This window comes from Lissotriton helveticus, chromosome 1_2 (assembly GCF_964261635.1).
Source record: "Lissotriton helveticus chromosome 1_2, aLisHel1.1, whole genome shotgun sequence".
Lineage (NCBI taxonomy): Eukaryota > Metazoa > Chordata > Amphibia > Caudata > Salamandridae > Lissotriton > Lissotriton helveticus.
The window spans coordinates 6,938,601-6,959,644 of record NC_136058.1 but is presented as its reverse complement, the minus strand read 5'-3'; the positions used below and the strand labels follow the sequence as shown (position 1 = coordinate 6,959,644).

General features: G+C 44.9%; 1 protein-coding gene across 1 annotated transcript in view; it reads left to right on the top strand.

Moving 5' to 3' along the window:
* The window catches only part of EEIG2 (EEIG family member 2), a 494,462-nt gene that overhangs the window by 165,682 nt on the left and 307,736 nt on the right, over nucleotides 1-21,044 (top strand). The window contains exons 2-3 of the mRNA XM_078668430.1: nucleotides 3,689-3,809; nucleotides 14,842-14,871. Coding sequence (XP_078524556.1) covers nucleotides 3,689-3,809; nucleotides 14,842-14,871 — 151 coding nt within the window. The remainder of the gene's footprint in view (nucleotides 1-3,688; nucleotides 3,810-14,841; nucleotides 14,872-21,044) is intronic.

Genomic DNA, 21,044 nt, shown 5'->3' with positions numbered 1-21,044 from the left:
ATGTTCTTTTCTGCAAAATGCACCCTTGCTCAGAAATGTCTACGTTCGTTTTCGCCACGAAATTAGGACACGTAACAAAGTAGCGTGAATCACACTGGCATGCTTGGGTTCTGTTAACAAGAAAATGATCTTGCTAAGCATAAAAACAAGCAGTGAGCGTGCACACTCCCGAACTTCCGGTTTCGGGGGGGGGGGGGGTGTCTGTGTCTGTGGGTCTATGTCTGTGCTTTCGGCCGGCCTACGTAAGCGTGTCCACAGACCCTGGTCGGCTCGTGCACCGGTCTGTACCACTTGGGAGTGAAAACAGCAACAATAGGTCTCGCTGGCGACATGCGTCGCCAAGTGCGAGACCTAAAAAGTAGAGTGTGGGGCTCTGTCTTCCCACTCCTTCGAGAATACAAAGTTAGGTGAAGAAATATAAGGGATGATTTTCTTTGTTGTTGTTCCAATTTTCCTTTCACTTTAATGAAGCCCTGCCCTTGGGAATGTGATTGAAAGTGCTCCTGTTCATTAATTAGTAAGCAAAGTACATCTTATTGAGAATACACTCTGTTTTTGGCGACGCATCTGCCTTTGTTTTCCGTTTGGAATAACGATTTTGAAGATAAGCCAGCTTTCAAAAGTGTTTATAAATTCTTCAGGTTAAGAGTTTTGGTTGATTGATAATGGTGTAAACATTTTTGACGTATCTGTACATTGATGCTCCTTGTAGGTGTATATTATTTAATTTTAAATTGGTGATCTCAAGGAATCACAGCTATATGGCATTTTCTGCATAATTGTATCAAAAAATGATCTGCTTTGCTGTACCTTTTCCCCCTGACTTGTATGTGACAAGCGTAGCCGAAAAGCACCACTAAATGTGTCAGCCTTACAAATGCTGCCAAGCAATATTCATTTATATGTTTTTGTCTTCGTCTGGAAGGCCCAGTCTCCGTGGTCAATTTCTTTCTAAGAGTCTGTTTAATTGCTGCTATGTTCTAAGAGTCTGTTAGATTGTTGCTATATCGTAAGAGTATAACTGCAGTATATTAATGTAAAGTTTTCATTTGTTGGGTTCTGGTACATTGCGAATCAGAATGTTGTATATTTCTGGTTGTATAAACCTGCAGGTCAATTTAAGAACATCCTGTAATGTATGTTGCGTTAAGTTATTTTCCCTGTTACAATAATTTACCGAAACATATATTTGAACTAAAAACTATTGTGCGACAGAGGGGGCAGGCACAAGCGCACCCCCGGCCCCTGCCCAGCCCTCTGCTACGGCACAGGGACATTAATATCTCGGACCTGTCTGACTCCAACCTCTACTTTCACTGGCACCCTTCTCCTGTCCTCTGTTCTGCACCAGTCTGGAATTGCTGAGAAATGTATGCATATTATAACCTGGAAAAATCAAATCTGCATGGTTATTTGACATTCGGTGTATATTAACTGATAATTGCACAGTTGTTTAGAGGTGTGGAGTTTACACTTGGGGTGGGCAATAAATTCCTCTCCGCTCATGCCGTTCCGAGTTTTGCCCACTCTGTTCCACTTGCAATGTGGAGTTTCTGCAAAACTCCTCCGACCGCCACTTGGCAACATTTTTTTCTTGCGCACTGCTCACCAACAATAAGTTGACGAGCAGGAGTGAAAATGTGCGTATCTTCTTTTTTTTTTTTAGGCATTGGAATGCCTCCCGGTGAGATTTTTCAACGCTGGCATTCGCAGAAGGTTGTGACCGTTCACATTGAGAAAGCTGCCGCTCGAGAAGAAAATCTACTAGAGCAACAGAAAGAAGCAGCGCCCTCTGGCACGCTGTGTTGTGCAGTTTACACTGGTTTTCCAGCTCGTTGCAAGCTCCTTTCGATTAAAGATCAGAGCAAGCAGTACGACGTGGCGCATTCTGCCCGTTCTCAGAACTCCATGGAATCTAGCTGAGTTTTTATGTTACTCAGCGGAATTCCACGTAATTAAACTCCACAACTTCCGCCCACCCCTATTTTACACTTTACCAGTACCATGCTACAGGTGATCCTGCGGATTCTACCACCCTAACCAGGTATATGTCAAGAGTGCCTCATATGGGACAAGCCTAGTGCTTTTGGTTTAAAGCATGTGGGCCGGCAGTGTGAATCGTGGAATATATCTGACTGATATTGTTTTCAAGGAGCCTGAACTCCATTTTGTGTTGAAAAGGGTACATTTGAAACCATTTTATTCTCGACATTAGTGTGGAAGTTCACTACAAACTCCACATCACAAAGCAGTAACAGTTCACTTCCAAGGATGTAACTACTGTTTCAGGTTATTTCCATTGCATTCTGTTACCTGTTAGAGCTTACAGGTGCAGGAATAGGGCCAAAACAGATGACAAACTTACATCGTTTTTAAAGTAAACACTCGTTTGAGTGTCAGAGTAGTTGAGCTGTGCTGCTATTCTTTTTAGCTCTGGCATCAGCCAAGAAGACCTTTTGATTTTACAAAAAAAAATGCCCCCCTTCACCTTCAGTCTGTTGTTGTGCCATTAACATATTTCATTTGCCCACTAGAGCATGCAGAGGGTCAGCCACTAGAGCCATTGGCTAACTTCGCTGTGAGTGATGGCATTCTGCACATTCACAAGGAGCTTGAATGCCAAAATAGTTTTTGCTTTGAGACATTTTTTGATGTATATCGATGAGAGCCTGGCAGCTCCCTAAAAGATAGTTTTACAAAAACCAGAAGGAAAATGTATTAACAAACCAAAAGGCAGGCGGCCAGCACCAAGCCTATTGGCTTTGCCAGTGCTTTTTATTGCGTATGGATGAAAACTGCTACAAGTTAAGACTATGAAAAGTTACTAGAGAGGCCAAAAGAAGGAAGATATGGGTGAGCATGTCAGTGGTTTAAAGCAGTTCTAATGTTTCTTTTGATGTCCTGGAGTGTTGCTTTGGAATTTTTTTAACTAGGAAATACGGAAAACTAAAGACATTCGACTTGTGTAAACCGTCCACGCTATAGTGGGAATTAACAGCCCTCTCTGCATCAGCACCAAAGTAAAAACGAGAGCCTTGGAGAAAATCGCAAACGAGATACATCATCCCTTTTTTTTTTTAAATAAAAGGAAAAAGATACTAAGGATCTCACATAAGGGTAGTCACTTGATCCCCTATCTACTTCCAGGACCCTGTTCTGTCCAAGATGCAGTTCCAAGATACATGATTAGGAACGCCCAAGTGTCCTCCATAAGTCCTCAGCCTTCTGAGGAAGACTTTCCATCGAAACTTTGTCCCCAGTCCAACCACGAAGGTCAAAACACGTCTCAGTAGTATTAACAAAACCAAAAGGCAGGCAGCCAACACCAAGCCTATTGGCTTTACCAGTGCTTGTTTTTTTTTCGTATGGATGAAAACTGCTACAAGTTAAGACCTTAAAAAGTTACTAGAGAGGCCAAAAGAAGGAAGATGGGTGAGCATGTCAGTGGTTTAAAGCAGTGCTAATGTTTCTTTTAATGTCCTGGAAACGGGACTGGAATACAAAAATGTGGCATAAAGTTGGCCTCCTTTCCTTGCCTTAACATTATCATTTTTAGCTGTAAATTAGGGTTATTTTTTACGGTTGGATCCGAATTGAAAAACATTTTGCAATGTAAAACTGTGACTCAATTTGCTCTTTATGCATTGATACCCATCATTCTAAACCATTGTCTTGTGTTTTTTTTCAGGGAGGTAGTGCAAGCAAACTCTGTCCACTGGAAGAAGAAGTTTTCTTTCATGTGCAAAATGAGTGCCAGTGCCACCTCGGGAATCCTCGATCCGTGCATATGCAGGGTCTCTGTACGCAAGGTAATGACGTGAATCAATGGTTAAAATTATGCAAGTGTTTATCGATGTTTTTGTTTGATAGAAAGAAAGCCTAATCCCTGTATAAGTCCCCAAAAAGTAGACCTATAATTGCCGTGCATTGGCATGGAGGCCATGAAAGAGCTCATACTCTATGTTCTACCCCTTGATCCATTAGAGTAAATCCACTAAAAGAGACCTTTCAGTGGACATACCACCAGAGCTCAAAATGTCTTAAATTGTGTTCTGTGATCACTAACATCTTTTCTGTCCAAGAGTGGGTGGTTACAGTCTTAAAAGCACTTTCCCAGTCAAGCGAGAGCTGTATCTTTTAAAATTAAGGGGCAGCTTGAGACAGACAGGTGTCGCTGTAGGCAGAGGCCTGGTTAGTGCCTGCGCTGTGGCCCGCAGTCTGTATAAAGTTGTGCAAGAAACAAGTCAGTCGCTGGTCTGGTAGCTGCACCATTTCTTTCTGAGGCACTCGTCCGTCTACTGCAAGTGTTTTCTGTGAGTGTAGATGGAGCTGTGTGCTACCGGTTGTATTATCAAATAGTCATTGACTGCCCACAGACCTATTTGATGCTGGGGCTGTCTGCTTAAGCCATTCATTGTAGGCACACTGCACTTGAGCTATGCAGTGCCGAGTACGCTGGAGTTGTACTTAAATTAAACTGCAGCTAGATAGCACAGAGACTTGAGATGTAACAAAAGATAGCACTCCGAACAGTGGGGGACTGAAGAGGGATAAAGTAAACGCCTACTGTGAATGGTTTAGTACGAAACGAAGGGGTATACAACTAGGGTGGCCGCCGGGCATGGATGCAGATTGTGGAGTGTGAGTGTAAAAGTTCAGGGCAAACGGTCAAAATTCAAGACAACAATTCGGGACAAAGGGTACATTTTAGAAATACTTCATATGAGGTTGCACAATAATATATATGTAATTAGACACCTACACAAGTACAAGTAAGAATACATTTATGTTAGGTTAATTACTGGTAAAGCACACCAAGCAGAATTTGATCGCCGATATAAGTCAGTTGTCAGAGGATTGTGCCCCCTTATTCTGAATTCTAACACATGGAATCACACACATTAGCCATATTAGTTTTGTTAGTGTTTGCTTTTGACATTGTACTTTTTATCAGAAATATTGGACTTGTGAAGTTCTTTGTTCCCAGGAGAAAACTGATAGAAATCTGTGCACAAATGTTTTGTGTTGGCCTGGAATTGCAATTCTGCTTTAAGAAGTTCAACATCATAACACATTTCGTATGTCAAATCTGAACTTTAATTGATAAAAATCCTATCAGTAGCCGCATTTCTGCCTTAAATAATCCAAATATTTTATGTTGAGAAGATCGCATGGCAAATTTGAAAAAACATTTCACTATCTCTTTGCACATGATAAGTTGCTGCTTGCCACAGCTTGCAAAGCAGTAGCAATTAGACTGCATATGTTGAATTGGTATTGTAGTTCCAGATGACTGGTCAATTTAACCACATCAGCAGCTTGGTAGAGCTGGTGAAAGGTGGGCATTTCCCTTAAGCAACAGGGTTCTAGTGTCGCCAAGTAGTGGCTCTCTGAAAAATCTAACCATTTTTCCAAATATGTTACAGAGCGCTCAAAAACATGTAAAACAAGCATTTGCAATGCAACAGGTCTCGCAGTTGTTCGTTTGAACCATTGGCATTGTAAATGGCAATGCCTTTTATTTATGTGTTGGTTTTTAAAACGTAAATAAAAGACATTGTCAATTCCAATTCCAATAGGTTAAACTCTTGCAAATGCGAGACCTATTGCATTGCAAATGCTTGTTCTTAGCAGTGGGGAGGCACCAATATCCGACTTGACGATGGTAGACACAGCTACATATTCACATAGATCTAATTTTCCTTCAGCTCACACTTAAGCGCAAATACAGGATCCCAACACAAACACCAAGCCACAAATCATCATGCAGAACACTAAACTACTTTCCTTAGAGTGCACTACAGACATTTTTCAACCAATTACACCCTATGAAATAACATACTAATCATTCACCCAGAGTACTTCAGCATGTCATCCTGCATATAAAGCGATATATAAATGAAACTAAACTAACATACATTACAAACTGCCCATTAGAAAGCAGGCTGAATAACACCCAATGCACCATGGGCCTTAGATCTGAGCAGCTGTGACACAAGGTACTTATTGTTGTGGGCCCAAAGGGTTGGCAAAGGAGCTAGAAAAGCTCAGGGCAGGTCTGGGAGTATGTATACAGACAAGGGTTGCTGATGGTTACTTTGTCCATGAAGAGAAAAAGGTGATGGAGATAGGGGTCTAAGTATAACAAAGGACAAGGAATAAAACCTGAAGCTGACTGGTTATGGATTTGCTTGAGTCACCAGTAGAAGTGAGATGTTGAATTTGTTCCGAAAGTGGTTACATGAGTATTAACAAGTGGGGGGAAAAAGTAACCAAAAAAACAGAAACGCAGCAGGGACATTTTAATTCTCATTAACATCAACTTGCTAGACAGCAGCATCAACATTTTGCTAGGGTTACTTACCTATGCCACCCATTAGTTCCTATACATTGACTCTATGCTATTTTTAATGGATGTGGTGTGGATTTAAAAAGGTCAATGTGCGACTCATTTTCTGTTTTCCTGTGTCCATTTTGGAAATGTTGTAATTAGCGCGGGGAGTTGACAACACAGAAAGGCAAATTCCTCTTTACATCCATTAATGGTCAATTAACTGAGTCCCACTAAATACACCAAAAAGAAATATCGGTTACGTATAACAATTAGTGCAAAAACGTATTGTAGGGAATAATATTAATGTTAAGAAAAGCTATTGTTCAATGCTGCTTGCCTTGCTATTCACGAACAAAATTGCATGCTAGTTGGTGAAACATGCATTTTGACTTAGAAGCAGCTCCTCAAAAGTTTGATGGGAAGCATCAGGACTTCCCTAGAGACAGCCCCGCAACAGAGAAGCTAGGCCTAGGGGATCCTTGCAGATAGCAGAGGGAGGGATAGAAATGTGAAAACACATTCCTGCAAAATAGAATCTTGGACCAGACACAGTGTTTTGAAATTAATCAGGGCTTGCCAGTAGAACCAGTGGAATAATGTCGGGACCAAGCGGCTCATCTCTGGACAATGTACCATTCAGCTGAACGTGTCCCAGAAACACAAATGCAAGGCTAACACATGTAGGGACGGCAGAGGGTTTAGTAAGATGTCCGAGTGGCTGTCGTCAACGTAATTGTCAGCACTGGAAGCGCTGCCGGCATGCGGAGCGGGTGATGAGGAGGGAGGGGGTGTCGCGGCTTCTGACACAACTCAGGGATTCCGTGCTGCTGTAGATGATGCGGAGCCTGGCCAGTGAGTGCGGCGTCTGTTGCTAACTTTTTACTTAAGGATTATGAGCCTTACCCCCATCCGAGCTCCTTGCAGCTCTCCCGCTGCACACACACCGCACTGCTCAGGCTGGAGTTGCCTATGGAAAGTACCGTGGCTGCTTTTAAAACAACCACTGTGAACACTGTATGCTCGCAAGCCCGTGTGCGTCTGGCAGTGAGGAGGAGGAGGAGGGTTGCTGCCGGGCTCGACGTCAGGGCATACTTCTGGATCTAAGAAGAAGAAGAGGCATGGATCAAGACGCCGTTCAGATAAAGACACGGCTCCGAAGTCGACATCGCCAGCTCCTCGATGTCTTAAAGGCGTCGTGTCACCTTCTCCTTCGAATCAGGGTTCTCCGGTAAGATCGGCTTTGCCAGCACATTCTCCGACGCCGGCTCCATCTCCGACTTCGGCAAATTCTCCGGCTCCAGGGGAAGAAGTTCCAGTGCCTGATGAGTCGACGACTCCAGTGGCTCCACCATCGGCGCCGGTTGGCCCGAGTCTGGTAATGCCTGCGCCGTGAACATTTTCAGGCGCTTATCCACCTTTCTCTGGTTGGGGCAAGATCCATCGATTTATTTAAATGTGATGTATGGAGTCTTTCAAAGGGCTATGTACCCCTCTGGAGCACCTTCGGGTCCCACGGGTCCTATGGCGTTTAATCTGGAGGTTCCTCAAGCCTATACTCAGGCTCCCTTAATGCCATTTCTGCCAGCGGCTCAGTCTTGGCATTTCCCGGCGCCAAGGACGTCTATGCTGTTCCCTTAATCTCCGGCGCAGTCAGCTCAAACTCGTTCGACACAGGCTGTCCCTCCGGATCGATGTTCGACGCTGGCTCCGGCTCCATCGGAGTCGTGTCTGGCTCCATCGATGCCGGTGCCGAGAATGAGATCTAGGAGAGAAGCTCAGAGGGTTTTAGAAGAGCAGAGGTATCGTTGGGAGGATATGGAGGAAGTTGAGATTCAGGAGTCGGATGACTATTTTGAAGAACTGAAGGAGGCAAGTGGCCTTGATATGTCTCCAGAATGGGAGCTTTCCCCTCCATCTGATGCTCCTTCAAAGGATGTGGTTCCTTACCACACAGTGATAAGCAAGGCAGCAGAACTTTTAGACCTCCAGCTTCCCACGGCAGAATTTAAGTCAAATATCTTGACGGAAGTTCTTCATTCACCTTCTACTGTGGTGGAGCCTTTGCTGTCATTTAAGTGATGCCATCACTGAGCCTTTAATGGAGGTTTGGCGTAAGCACTTTTTGGATATGGCAGTTTCTAAGTCTGTTGCCAGGAGATGCAGGACCGATCCAGGGGACCCAGACTTTTTAACATCCCATCCTTCTCCTGAGACTCTGGTGGTTAAAGCTGCCTGTTCCAAAAGATCTTCTGGGGCTTTTCCTCAGGTTCCTGTCGATAGGGAGTCAAAAAATCTAGACCAGTCTGCAAAAAAGGTGTTTTCCTCGGAAAGTATGGCATTGAAGTCCACAAATGCCACCTGTCTTTTGGGACGTTACATCCATTCCCTAATGGACTCTGCTAAGCAACTTGCTCCTAAATTGACTGAGGAGGACAGACAGAATTTTAATGAGGTCTTGTCAGACACTCAGGTCGCTGCTCGTCAGGTGATTCAAAGTGGTCTGGACACTGCAGACTCTGTTTCCAGGATCATGGGATCTGCTGTCGCTACAAGAAGGAGTGCCTTGCTTAAATCATCTGAGTTCTCCTCAGATGTACAGGCAACACTTTTGGATCTCCCTTTTCATGGTTCAGGGCTGTTTGGGAAGAAGGCGGATGCTGCCTCGGAAAGGTTTAAGACAGCAACGCCACTGCCAAGTCTCTGGGCCTTCAAGCTCCGCTTAGAGGTTTCTTGTAGAGGAAGTACAGGCGTTTTGGGAGATCGTCCTTTCGGACCTACAGACAGCCTCAGCAGTGGCAGCAGCAGCAAAACACCTTGTACAAGTCCTACAGGAGCAAGAACAGAGGTCGCCCACGAGGCCGTCAGACCTCCTCCTCCTCATCCTCTACCTCTCCTCCTCTTACCACAGCAAAGCAGCCCTACACCCACCATTCTGGATCATGCTGGTCCTGTGGAGGGTCGGCTTACTAATTTTCTTCAAGATTGGGAATCGGTCACTCTAGACCTTTGGGTTCTCAATCTTGTGGAGAATGGGTATGCTCTTCCTTTTCGGAAATTCCCTCCAAATTACTCTCCTTGTCAAGGGGGTTGCTCTGAGGACCACCTTCTTCTCCTGCAGGAAGAAGTGCTAACTTTACTGAAAAATGGTGCGATAGAGGTGGTTACAGAGTGGGAAAGGGGTCAGGGATGCTACTCCCGGTATTTCCTGATTCCAAAGAAGGATGGCAGGTTACGTCCAATCATGGATCTCAGGATCTTGAACCTTTTTCTGAAACAGGAGAGCTTCAAGATGCTTACCCTTGTGCAGGTTCATCAAGCGCTGCAACAGGAAGATTGGATGGTGTTGATCGACTTGCAGGACGCGTATTTTAATATCCCAATCCTGAAGTCGCACAGGAAGTATCTCCGTTTTACGGTAGGGTTGCAACATTTACAGTTTGCAGTCCTCTCGTTTGGACTTCCTACTGCACCTCGAGTTTCACCAAGGTGATGGCAGTGGTGGCAGCCCATCTCAGGAGATCTGGGATTCCGGTTTTCCCCTATCTGGACGACTGGCTGATCAAAGCAGAGTCGCCAGAGAAGGTGCTTCATCATCTGCAGGTTACAACTCAGCTGTTGTACAAATTGGGTTTCTCAATAAACTTGCCCAAGTTCACCTGGTGCCCTCTCAGCGCAACCTGTTCATAGGGGCAGTACTGGACACTACTGTCTGTAGAGCATTCCCTCCTCCACAAAGGATTCTCGACATTCAGGAAATAATTCCCTTGTTTTACAACGGAGCGGTCGTTCCAGTCCTGAAGGTACTTCGCCTGCTCTGTCTGTTTGCTTCCTGCATTCTGTTGGTCGACCATGCACGCTGGCACATGAGGGCGCTCCAGTGGTGCCTCCGCAGGCAGTGGTATCAACACAACGGAGATCTCAGAGAGTCTGTGAGGATCTCCAGAGAAGCTGCAGTGGATCTCTCTTGGTGGAGCGTGGGGGGGAATCTGTCTCAATCAAAGCCCTTCGATCTACCTACATCGGTGGCCACAGTGATTAAGGATGCATCCACCTTAGGGTGGGGTGCTCATCTGGGGGATCTGGAGATCAAGGGTCTTTGGTCTCTGGAGGAAAGGTTGCTTCATATCAACCTTCCAGAGTTGCGGGCGATACGTTTGGTGCTCAAGGCCTTCCTCCCTTCCCTTCGCGGTCAGTCGCTTCAAATCCTGATCGACAACAATACAGTCATGTGGTATGTCAACAAGCAGAGAGGAGTAGGGTCGCATTGTCTCTGCAGAGAGGCTCTGCATCTCTGGTCCTGGGTTCGGGACCATCAGATTTGTCTGATGGCAAATCATCTGGCCGTCGGTCGCCAGTTCTCTGCAGACCACGAGTGGAGGCTTCATCCGGAGGTGGTTCGTCGCGTCTTTCCGACGTGGGAAACTCCTCGGGTGGACACGTTTGCCACTCACAAGAACGCTCACTGCCCGTCATTCTGTAGTCTCCAGTATCCGTAGAAGGGAGCCTTGGGGGACGCGTTTCAGTTGAGTTGGGGTTCACAACTCCTTTATGCATTTCCCCCCCAAACCCTTGATTCCTCGGGTTCTGAGGAAGATTCGCCAAGACCGGCCCAAGCCATATTGGTCTCCCTGGATTGGCCAAGAAGGGTGTGGTATACAGATCTTCTCCACCTCACCTCGTGCCCTCTGCTCCTTCTCCCTCTGAGGGCAGACCTCCTCTTGCAGTCGCAGGAGCAGGTTCTACACCCCCACCTCCAGAGCTTACACCTTCATGCCTGGAGATTGAACGGGGCAACCTGAATTCTTTCTCTCTTCCTTCTGACGTGGTGGACGTTATTTTGTCCGCCAGACGTCTCTCTACCAAGTCTAGCTATTCCTATAGGTGGTCCAAATTCGTTCATTGGTGTGGGGAGAAGTCTATTGACCCTTGGAGGGCTTGCTTATCCAACATCCTTCAATTTGCTCTTTCTCTAGCCCAGCAGGGCTTTGCTGTGGCTACTGTGAAGGGGTATGTATACGCTTTAACGGCGTTCCTTTGCTTGCCGGACCAGCCGTCTTTGTTTAAATCACCCATTGTGTTAAGGTTCATTAAGGGCCTTACCAATACATTTCCGCCCACTCCCTTTATTGTGCCTCAATGGGACATAAATCTTGTCTTGACTTACTTGATGAGTTCTCCCTTTGAGCCCTTGCACAAGTGTCCCTTGAGACTATTGTTTTTAAAGACTGTATTCTTGTTGCCATTACCTCGGCATGGAGGGTAAGTGAGCTTCAAGCTTTTGAGTTCATAACCCCCATTCCTGACTATTCATGCTGATAAAATGGTTCTCAGGACCAGGGCTGCTTTTCTGCCTAAGGTGGTAACTCCCTTTCATCTGGGGCAGTCCATTACCCTTCCTTCTTTCTATCCTCCCCCCTCGCCCTTCCAAGGAGGAGGAGCGGCTTCACCGATTGGACCCTAAAAGGGCAGTGAGTTTTTACCTCGATAGGACTAGAGACTATTGTGTGGATGACCATCTCTTCGTGGGCTTTTCTGGCTGCAGGAAAGGCAGAGCGGTGCACAAGCGCACCCTTTCCTGATGGATTATCTTGTGCATCAAGATTTGTTACTCTTTAGCCAGTAAGGATCCTCCAGAGGGTATAAGGGCTCATTCTACCAGAGCTAAGTCTTCAACATCTGCCTTGTCTAGAGGTGTTCCTGTGGAGGACATTAGTAGAGCGGCACTTGGGCCTCCTTCCACACCTTCGCGAAGAATTACTGCTTAGATTCGGAGGCGAGGAGGGACGGTCACTTTGTGTGTTCCGTCCTACAGGACTTTTTGGTATAGAAGGGTGGACACCCTCCTCCGGGAGTGGGGACTGCCGTGGGACTCTAGTCACAAGGTGAGGAATACACTGGCAGATGTATCCACCAGAAGAACAAGTTACTTACCTTCGGTAATGCTTTTTCTGGTGGATACAGTATCTGCCTGTGGATTCCTCACTGACCCACCCGCCTCCACGTTGTCCATCCTTGTATTCCTTTTTGCTTTACTGCATTGATTTCACACTCTGTGTGTTGGTTTGAATACTGCGCATACTGTATATATTTGTGTTGGTCCGTCCTTGTGCCTCGAAGGCACGGAAAAAAGGGCAGAACGGACGTCATCACGCCGACGAGGCTCTCTTATGGCTCCAGTGACGTCAGAGGAGTCGCGAGCGGAGCCATGCTTCTGTGACATTGTCCTCGTCGGCGTGGAGAGCTACAAAAAATGTACGAATGCTGCTGGCGCAGGGGATATTCACAAGGTGAGGAATCCACAGGCAGATACTGTATCCACCAGAAAAAGCGTTACCGAAGGTAAGTAACTTGTTCTTCTGGATCACCCATGGTGTCACATCAGTTTTCACCACAAACTAAAAGTGGGTTGAAAGCACAAAAAATAGGGAAAATGGCATACCTGTGGTAAAAAAAATGTTTTTTTGATTCAATTCTGCATTTTTCTTAAAGCTGGGAAAATGGTCACTTTAGCACAGCAGTTTGTCGATGCAATTTGTATGGGAAAAAAACTATAAAAAGACACATTTATCCAGAGCAATTTTTCCTATTTTTTTGCCCAAAACTCCAAATGTAGCTATATTTTGGCTATTTTCTCAGTTCCCTCTAGGGTAATCTACAAACCCCTGGGTACCTTTAGACTCCTCAGGATGTTGGGGATAAAAAAGATACAAATATGGTGTGGATACCTTATGTGCACAGTTAGGGAGGCCTAAGCACAAACTACCCACATATAGCAAAAAAAAGAATTCAGCCCATGGAGGAGGGGTGGACGGGAGGCCCAGCAGTTAAGGGGTTAAGGATCAAAAGGAATGACTACTGCTGTATATGTCAGGCATTATCTCAAGCATTCGTTACTTTAGGATACATGTCCAGTCAGGAAGAGTAACCATTTCTTTCTCAGAAAGGTTAATCTCAAGTTATTGAACACATCAAGCAGTCCATGGTGCAGGTCCACGAGTTTGGGGGTCAATTCCTCCCTTTCTACAATTGTCTGCTTCAAGCAGGCAGACCACAACTCACTCCCAGGGGAACAACCCCAGAGTTTGTTCTGGACGAGGGTACTGAACACACCAACTGCACCTGCATATAATTTGTTGTGTTATTGGGCCCATGGCTACAAAGGAGCATATTTGTACCTGCCAATTTCACTCATGCTTCCATTTCCAGTTTAATGGAGTTAGCATAGCTCTCTGTGTCCTGTTCATTCTGATTATGTGGTACTTGGAAGGACAGCACTCTCACACTAAGGAATAAGAGAACACCAGTGGTGTTTTTTAAATGACATTTCCAAGGTCTTTTGTTTCTGGTGTGCTGCACTTTTTTGCCCTCCCTGAGAGCCTCAAGAAATATAGCACGCTGCAGTAGCAAGGTCTACCAAACCAGCATTTCTGGCAGCCTAAGTGACTTTCCCATTTCTTGCTTGGGATTGTCCAAGGCTTAGCCACTGTTCTGTCTGGCTCCTGGTTTCTGCCGTGCAGTAATGTGAATGCACTCAAGCGTTCCCCAACAACTCAACCAAAGACCGGAAAGAGAACTGACTCTTACCTGTCTTTTGAAGACCCGCATCATGACTCCTTAAGGCAGCTTGGCCAACACCAATTGTTATGGCCTGTCACGCCTGCTCTATGGTCCGCAAAGTGCTGAGACAGCTCTTGGCTTCCAACTAGAGAGCTGTTTAAGAAGCCGTCATATATGATTTCTCATCACGCTTTTGCCATTGACTGCATACTATCGCCTCATAAGGGAGCGGCTCCTAATGCATGCACTGAGCAGCATTTGCTCCAGTCAGAAGTCCGTTACTCCTGGGAACAAAGTGCTTGTATAATTCTTGAAATAAATTGCATAACTCAAATGCGCATGCCGACCATTAATGTTGAAACACTATTTGCTGCCATTAGCAAAGAAAGAAGGATCTTTAAGTACGATTATATAATATAATACATTCTGGGGTATCATTGGTGAACTGCATCTTTTCTTCCTTAACCATCCTTCTTTGGTTGAGGGAAATGTTGTTTTCCAAAGGAGCGTGTTTTGCTAGCATTAAATAATGAGTGTATAGCACAATGCTGAACTCTAGTCATTCCATGGATCACCTCTTCTTCTATAACCTGATGGTGCTGTTGTAACAATTCTAACCAAATAATAACTTACAGTCATTGCTCCATAATGGCCCTTAGTAGTTGTTTGGTATTAAGCCGATCATAACTCACTGAAGGAAGAGTTACACAAAGGTGATTTCAGAACATTATTTCTAATTGTTTGGTTTACTTGCAAGTTATGTTTAAATTGCTGCATTACTAAAATGAGAAAACATGCTTACAAATGTCTGTTTTTTTAAAATTAATGACCTCTGTCTAACATGTCGTTATTTTCGTTTCATAAAATAATAAGTAACTTATTACCTTGGATACATAACTGAATGCTTTTTTGTTGAGTTGGTGTTGAGCATTTTCCATTTTTTTTCACAGGAATTAAAAGGTGGAAAGGCATATGCAAAGGTAAGATAACATTTACCTATCTCTTAATCACCTACTTTTGTTGTAGTTTGATGTATATGTTTAACTCAGATCTGCCCACTTTCGCAGTCTATACATCTAAGAAATGACTGCGACTTGTCTCCCCTACAAAGATTGAAATGGTATGTATGGCCTTTTTTGCAAGAAATAATAGAAAGTTAAAACAAAAAATAAAATAAGGATTGTACTCATTTATCACCTGGCTACTTATCTAGTGAAAAGTACAGTATTTCTGCTTGCTACTATTTCAGTAAGGAAGCTTGTGCACCAGACATCTAGCTGCAGATTCCTTGCCTTTGAATTTCCCAGGCGTCAGACTGGATCCAGAAGATTTTTCTTAAAGCAGTACCCCTGGGCTCCGGTAGCTGGTATCGGTTGGCTCTGCGTGGCATTGACGGCGACGTCCCCGCCACCTAAATAGTCGTCACCTCGGCGCGCTGATTTCAATTCTTTTCTTTTCATGATGGTCAAGTGCTGATCCGTGGAAAGAGCTACCCTCTGTCACTTTTTAACAGGACTTTTCATCTTTTTGTCGACCACTTTTTTGGTGTGTAGGAAGTCCTGTCCTCCAGTAAGACTTCAGGGTTCTAACTGTGCGTCGCCTGTCACTGAGCCATGTCGGTGATGGACCCGTATTTGGTTTGCCTGTGGTGTCTGAAGCGCGACCACGACTCAAAGTCGTGCTCCGACTGCCGGACAATGGCTCCAAAGCCTTTGAGGGAGCCGTCCCCAAAGCTGCTTGCAGCCAGTCAGGTGACTCCAAGCCTGACTTTTCTGAGTTTTCGGTCGAGAGGAAGGTCCCGGGACCGGTACAAAAGTCCCAAGTCCTCTTCGTCCCACTCACAATCTCCGAGACACTCAGATAAGCGGCATAAGAAGCACATTCATGTGTTCATGACGGCCGCCAAGTAGGAGCTCTCTCCAAGAGCTCCTGGGTTCGGGATAACCAAAGTGGTTAAATCCCTGAAAAAACCCACCCACCCACACGGACTACCGAAGACCTAAACGGACTGGGAACAAGAAGAAGCAGAAAACTTGTACTTACCCAGCACAACATCGCCTCGCCAGCACCAATCCAACTGGCACATCTGGGGACACTGGTCAGAGAGCTCAAGAGAAGTTTTACCTGGTCAGGTACTTCGAAGGACAGGAGAGGCCAGACTGTGTTGTTTCATTGTCCAAGAACAGGAGATACCGGGAGGCTGATCGTTGCCCCCGAGACGACGCTGCCTTGACCGATGCTCTAGCTGCATCTCGAGGATCGACTGACCGGTTCCTCGCCTTGACCCCCCACAGGGTGATGTGGCCGCAGCGGACAGAGGTAGGGATCCAGATCCTCTGCCCGTGGCGCTCCCAGACGATCGATGCCCCCAGCGACTTGTGCCCTGCTGATATCTCACCTCCATAGACTGTGAGGAGGATGCGAGCGAGCTGGTGAGTCCCGGCGCTTGCTTATCGTCGGCTGCGGGCGAAACAAGGAGGGCGGGGGAAGCCCGAATACATGAGGAGAGGCACATTCGGCCCGCCGCATGAACGGGTCGGGGCTCATGGAATCTGAGTCGGACTGCGGCGCCAACGGGACAGCGGCACAGAGGTCCATGGGTCTGTAGTGCCCGATTATCAATAATGCCAGGAACATCCCAGCGCGGACCACAGCGGACCCCCTACGACGGAAAGTGCTAGAAAATATAATAGAAGGAAGGAAGGAAGGACAATAGACATTGGAAAGGGAAGAAAAAGCAGAGGAGTCAGAGCCTGGCCTGCCTGACCTTAAAATGGCGGCCACCGCTGAGATTCAGATATGTGGACAGTTACAGCAGTCCCCTCCTCCCCGTTGTTAATTCAATCTTAATCTGCACACGCTGTAGAACATCGTCTACTGCTGTGGATCACGGCCATCTTGAGTGCAGGAGGATAAATTGCAGAATAGCATTTCCAAAATGGGAGCAACATGTAAGGGCAGGTAAAGAGGACTACTACACAATAGACAGAGAGAAAGGCAGTCAGATCGATGAGAAGGCTGACCAAATTGGCGGCCATCTTGAAATAGTCTTTAATCAAGGAAAGATAAAAGAAAGAACACTGAACTTTGAACTGGCAACACGGAATAAGCAGAATGTAAAAAGACAACAAAAATCTAGCAAGACAAAGAGATTATTTGAACCTTCAACACAGTTAGTAAGTTGCAATTCTCCTTACCAATCAACAAATATGGCGGACAACTACTTAGAACCAGTAAGCAGGAACGCCCACATCATAAAGTATCCTACCAAACTATCCAAGAATGCAGCAAAAAAATTCAAGCATAACCTAGTGAGGAAAAACCCAGACACGCTGATCTCTGACTGCACGTTTAACATAGTTAAAGAAATTATCGTGAATGACATGATATTCTTTACAAGAAGAACGGCTAAATGGCGCAATGCCATTACTAATATGCTCAACATAAAATCTATAACCAATATCCCACATGGCACAAAAATGATGACCAATTCATCACCAAGGTGCAGTGCAGACCTCTGCATAACTATTTAAAAGAACGGAATAGTGCTGATACAAGCTACTAACATCGAATTAGAAAAAGTTGACAATGTATTCTCAACCTTAAAAAGATATGCAGAGAACTCCAGATCTGAACAACACCTGAGTCCACAAGAAGTCACTCTAGACTCCGGGGACACTACCACCACAGACGGCATACTAACTAGAGAACCTCAGGAACCACAACACTCTACGCAATTAACAGACATAATCGGAATAGGAAGCACGTTGTTCAAGTATGATACAGATAGAACAGAAATATCTACACGATGTGCGAAAAACGACAGAGAAATTCATCAGAGGGAAGAATCGGCACCTCTCCTTAATCACGGAGCATCTCCGACGATTAGGCTACTCTCTGAAAACCAGGAAATACCAGATATGGAAGATTCCACCCCAGCCATACCCCACTACTCCAGCTCAAAGGACATCTAGAACTGTATGAAATGTATATCACCCAAACATGGTATTAAGTGCAAAAAGCTTGGATAGCGCATCCAACAATACAAATAAAGGTGGAGCAGACAACCAAACTAATTTAAAAAAGAAAAGGATCCAGATGAAGAGAACAGAGTACGGGAACGCAAAACGTGAATCCCAAAATAAGCGGGGGAACACACCCAATACATCACCCCAGACCCTGAGAGAAGTCAAAGAGCTTCAAACTAAAATGGACAACATATCGCAGGACATACTAATCACACAGCGATGGAAAAGCTACGTGAAACTACAGAAAGCACCCATACCAAAGTTGAGCACATCAAAGAACTATTGTATAACTCTCAAAGAAAGAGTAATGAGACGGCGATGCCTTTATCAAATAGGCATAATCGACCAGATAGGAAACGTAAAGACTTAACGGAAGAAGAAACCTTATCCTTACTCCGGAAGTATGATACGACGGACCGCAGTAGAGGGGAGGAAATCAGAACAGTCCAGATCGATGCCAATAGAACATCCAGACAAAACGAGAGGAAACCCAACCTTAATAACTTACAACCAGTCCATATAATCATCGAGCCGCAAAATCTGAACTCAAATAGCGCTGGGAAACCGCTGAAATGCCTACTGCTCAACTGTAGGTCCGCAGCTAAATATGCTTCAGACATAGCTGACCTCATCATTAGCCAGGAAATTGACATGACAATCCTCGCGGAAACATGACTATCAATCATCATCTCCGGTCATGGATCTTCTAGTGCCCCCTCAGTGTAACATTGTGAGAATGCATAGACTAAGAAAGACAGGGGGTGGCATAGACTGCATCCACTGATCGGATATAGAAGTGGGACAAATACAATCAGAACCACTCAAATCCTGCGAATATCTAGGTCTCAATATAAGATCGGCTAATAACCAAAGATGCAACCTGCATACACTTTGTCACCCACCAGGAAACAAAATGTCTTTCATAGAACAACTAATGGAGATCATCACGGCTAACTCTAACACTGACGCAAATAACATATTCCTATGGGATTTTAATCTACACTGTAACGTCCGCAATGACAAACAGGCAAACACTTTTAAAGACTTTTTAGCGGAGCTAAACCTTTCCCAAGCATGCACACAGCCAACTCACTCGAAAGGAGCTACGTTGGACTGGATAATTTCAAAAAATGATAACACTTCAGTCCTCTCAATAGAGCAGTGCGACTGGTCAGATCACGATGCCATAACCTTCCTGATTCCCACATGGAAAAAGAACAAGAACACACAACCTAATAAGCTCAAAAAGTGGATGCAGGACACTAAAGACTCGAACATTGAACTTCTATTGGAAAGCTGTGAGAAGGACCTAAATCTGACGGAAAGAAAATGGAGACAACACCCATCATTCCCCGAACTGAAATCCTTCAGAAAAACCAGAAAAGAATACAAAAAAAAAATTTCAACTCCAAAAAGGAATTTATTAGATCAGAACTGGATTTCGCCCAAAACAGACCATGGAAACTATTCGAGATATTAAAACAACTATCGAACAAGTTGGCCAAATCGGCCCAAGAAATCACAAAAACGCAACTAAGCTGTGAAGAATTCTCAACATTCTTCACCGAGAAAGCCAACACGTTGGAAAGTGAGCTCAGGAGTGCAGCGGATAACCTTGACAACCAAACACCTTCAACGAGCAATACCAACTCTAAAATTAATGATGATAGAGCAAAAAACAAGGCACATTGGGATACATTCAAGTTATTGGACCAGAATAACATCGCCAAAATGCTATTACATATCAAATCTAATAACCACTATAATGACCCACTCCCATTAAAATGCCTGAAAGAAATCAGGCATATCGTGATTCCTATATGGACGAAAATTATTAACGCCTCTCTATCACAAGGGATACTTCCAGAATGCCTAAAAATAGGTCAAGTCGTCCCCATCATCAGAAAACCTACAGCGGACCCGGCAGATCCGAATAACTTTCGCCCTGTAACCAACATTCCTGTACTTGCCAAACTAATAGAGAAATGTGTACAAAAACAACTGAGCCAACACATAGACAATTTCTCGCTAATGGATGACTGCCAGTCGGGATTTAGAACAGGACACAGCACGGAAACAGCGATCCTACATATTGTCGATGATGCTGTACAGGCCCTCTACCACAATAGAACATGTCTACTCATCCTCCTAGACCTGTCATCTGCACGGTAAATCATGTTAAATTACTGAACAGGCTCCATGACAGGATGGGAATATCGGGTAATGTGCTGAAATGGTTTGAATCCTTCCTCCAGAATAGAACGCAAAGATTCTTGGTCAACCAATCACTTTCACCTTCATGCCCTAACTCTATTGGAGTCCTTCAAGGATCTACACTATCACCATCACTGTTAAACCTGTATGTCGAACCGCTTACAGAAATTCTACGAAACTCCAAAATGTCCTTTCACATGTACACGGATGACACGCAGATATACATCAAGATCGCGTCTCTGAAAGACATCAGGTTAATGAATGAGGCCTTAAAAATGTCATTACAATGGTTAACTAACAATCATCTGAAGCTAAACGGTCAAAAAACAGAATTCCTACTAATCTCACCACCAAAGAACCACACAGAGGTGAAGGAATGGTCCAAAATGATCACGGCGCTTAACTGCACCCCTACCCTAGTTGACTCGGCAAAATCACTAGGAATCACACTCGACGAGAACCTTGACATGAAAGCCCACATCAAATCAATGGCAAAAGTGCCCATTTTCATTTGAACTACATTAGAAAAGTAAAATCTTTCATCTCTAAGGCGGATCTCAAACTAGCAGTCCAATCACTGGTTATCTCGAGGATTGAATATGGATGCACTACTTTAGCAGGTCTACCAAAAATTTCCACAGCACCACTAAAAGCATGCCTCAATGCAGCTGCAAGAATTATCACCGGATCAAGGAAGTTCGACCATATCTCTCCACGCTTGAAAGCACTAAACTGGCTACCTTACGAAGCCAGAATTCCGCTAAAAATGGCATGCATCACCCACAAAGCGCTTCACTACAATACACCTAGATACCTTGCCCAGAAAATTGAAGTATCTGGAGGAAATAGACCAGCTAGAAGTGCCAAGGAGCTGGTACTGAGACCACCCGTTTTCCGGAAGAGGAGAACTT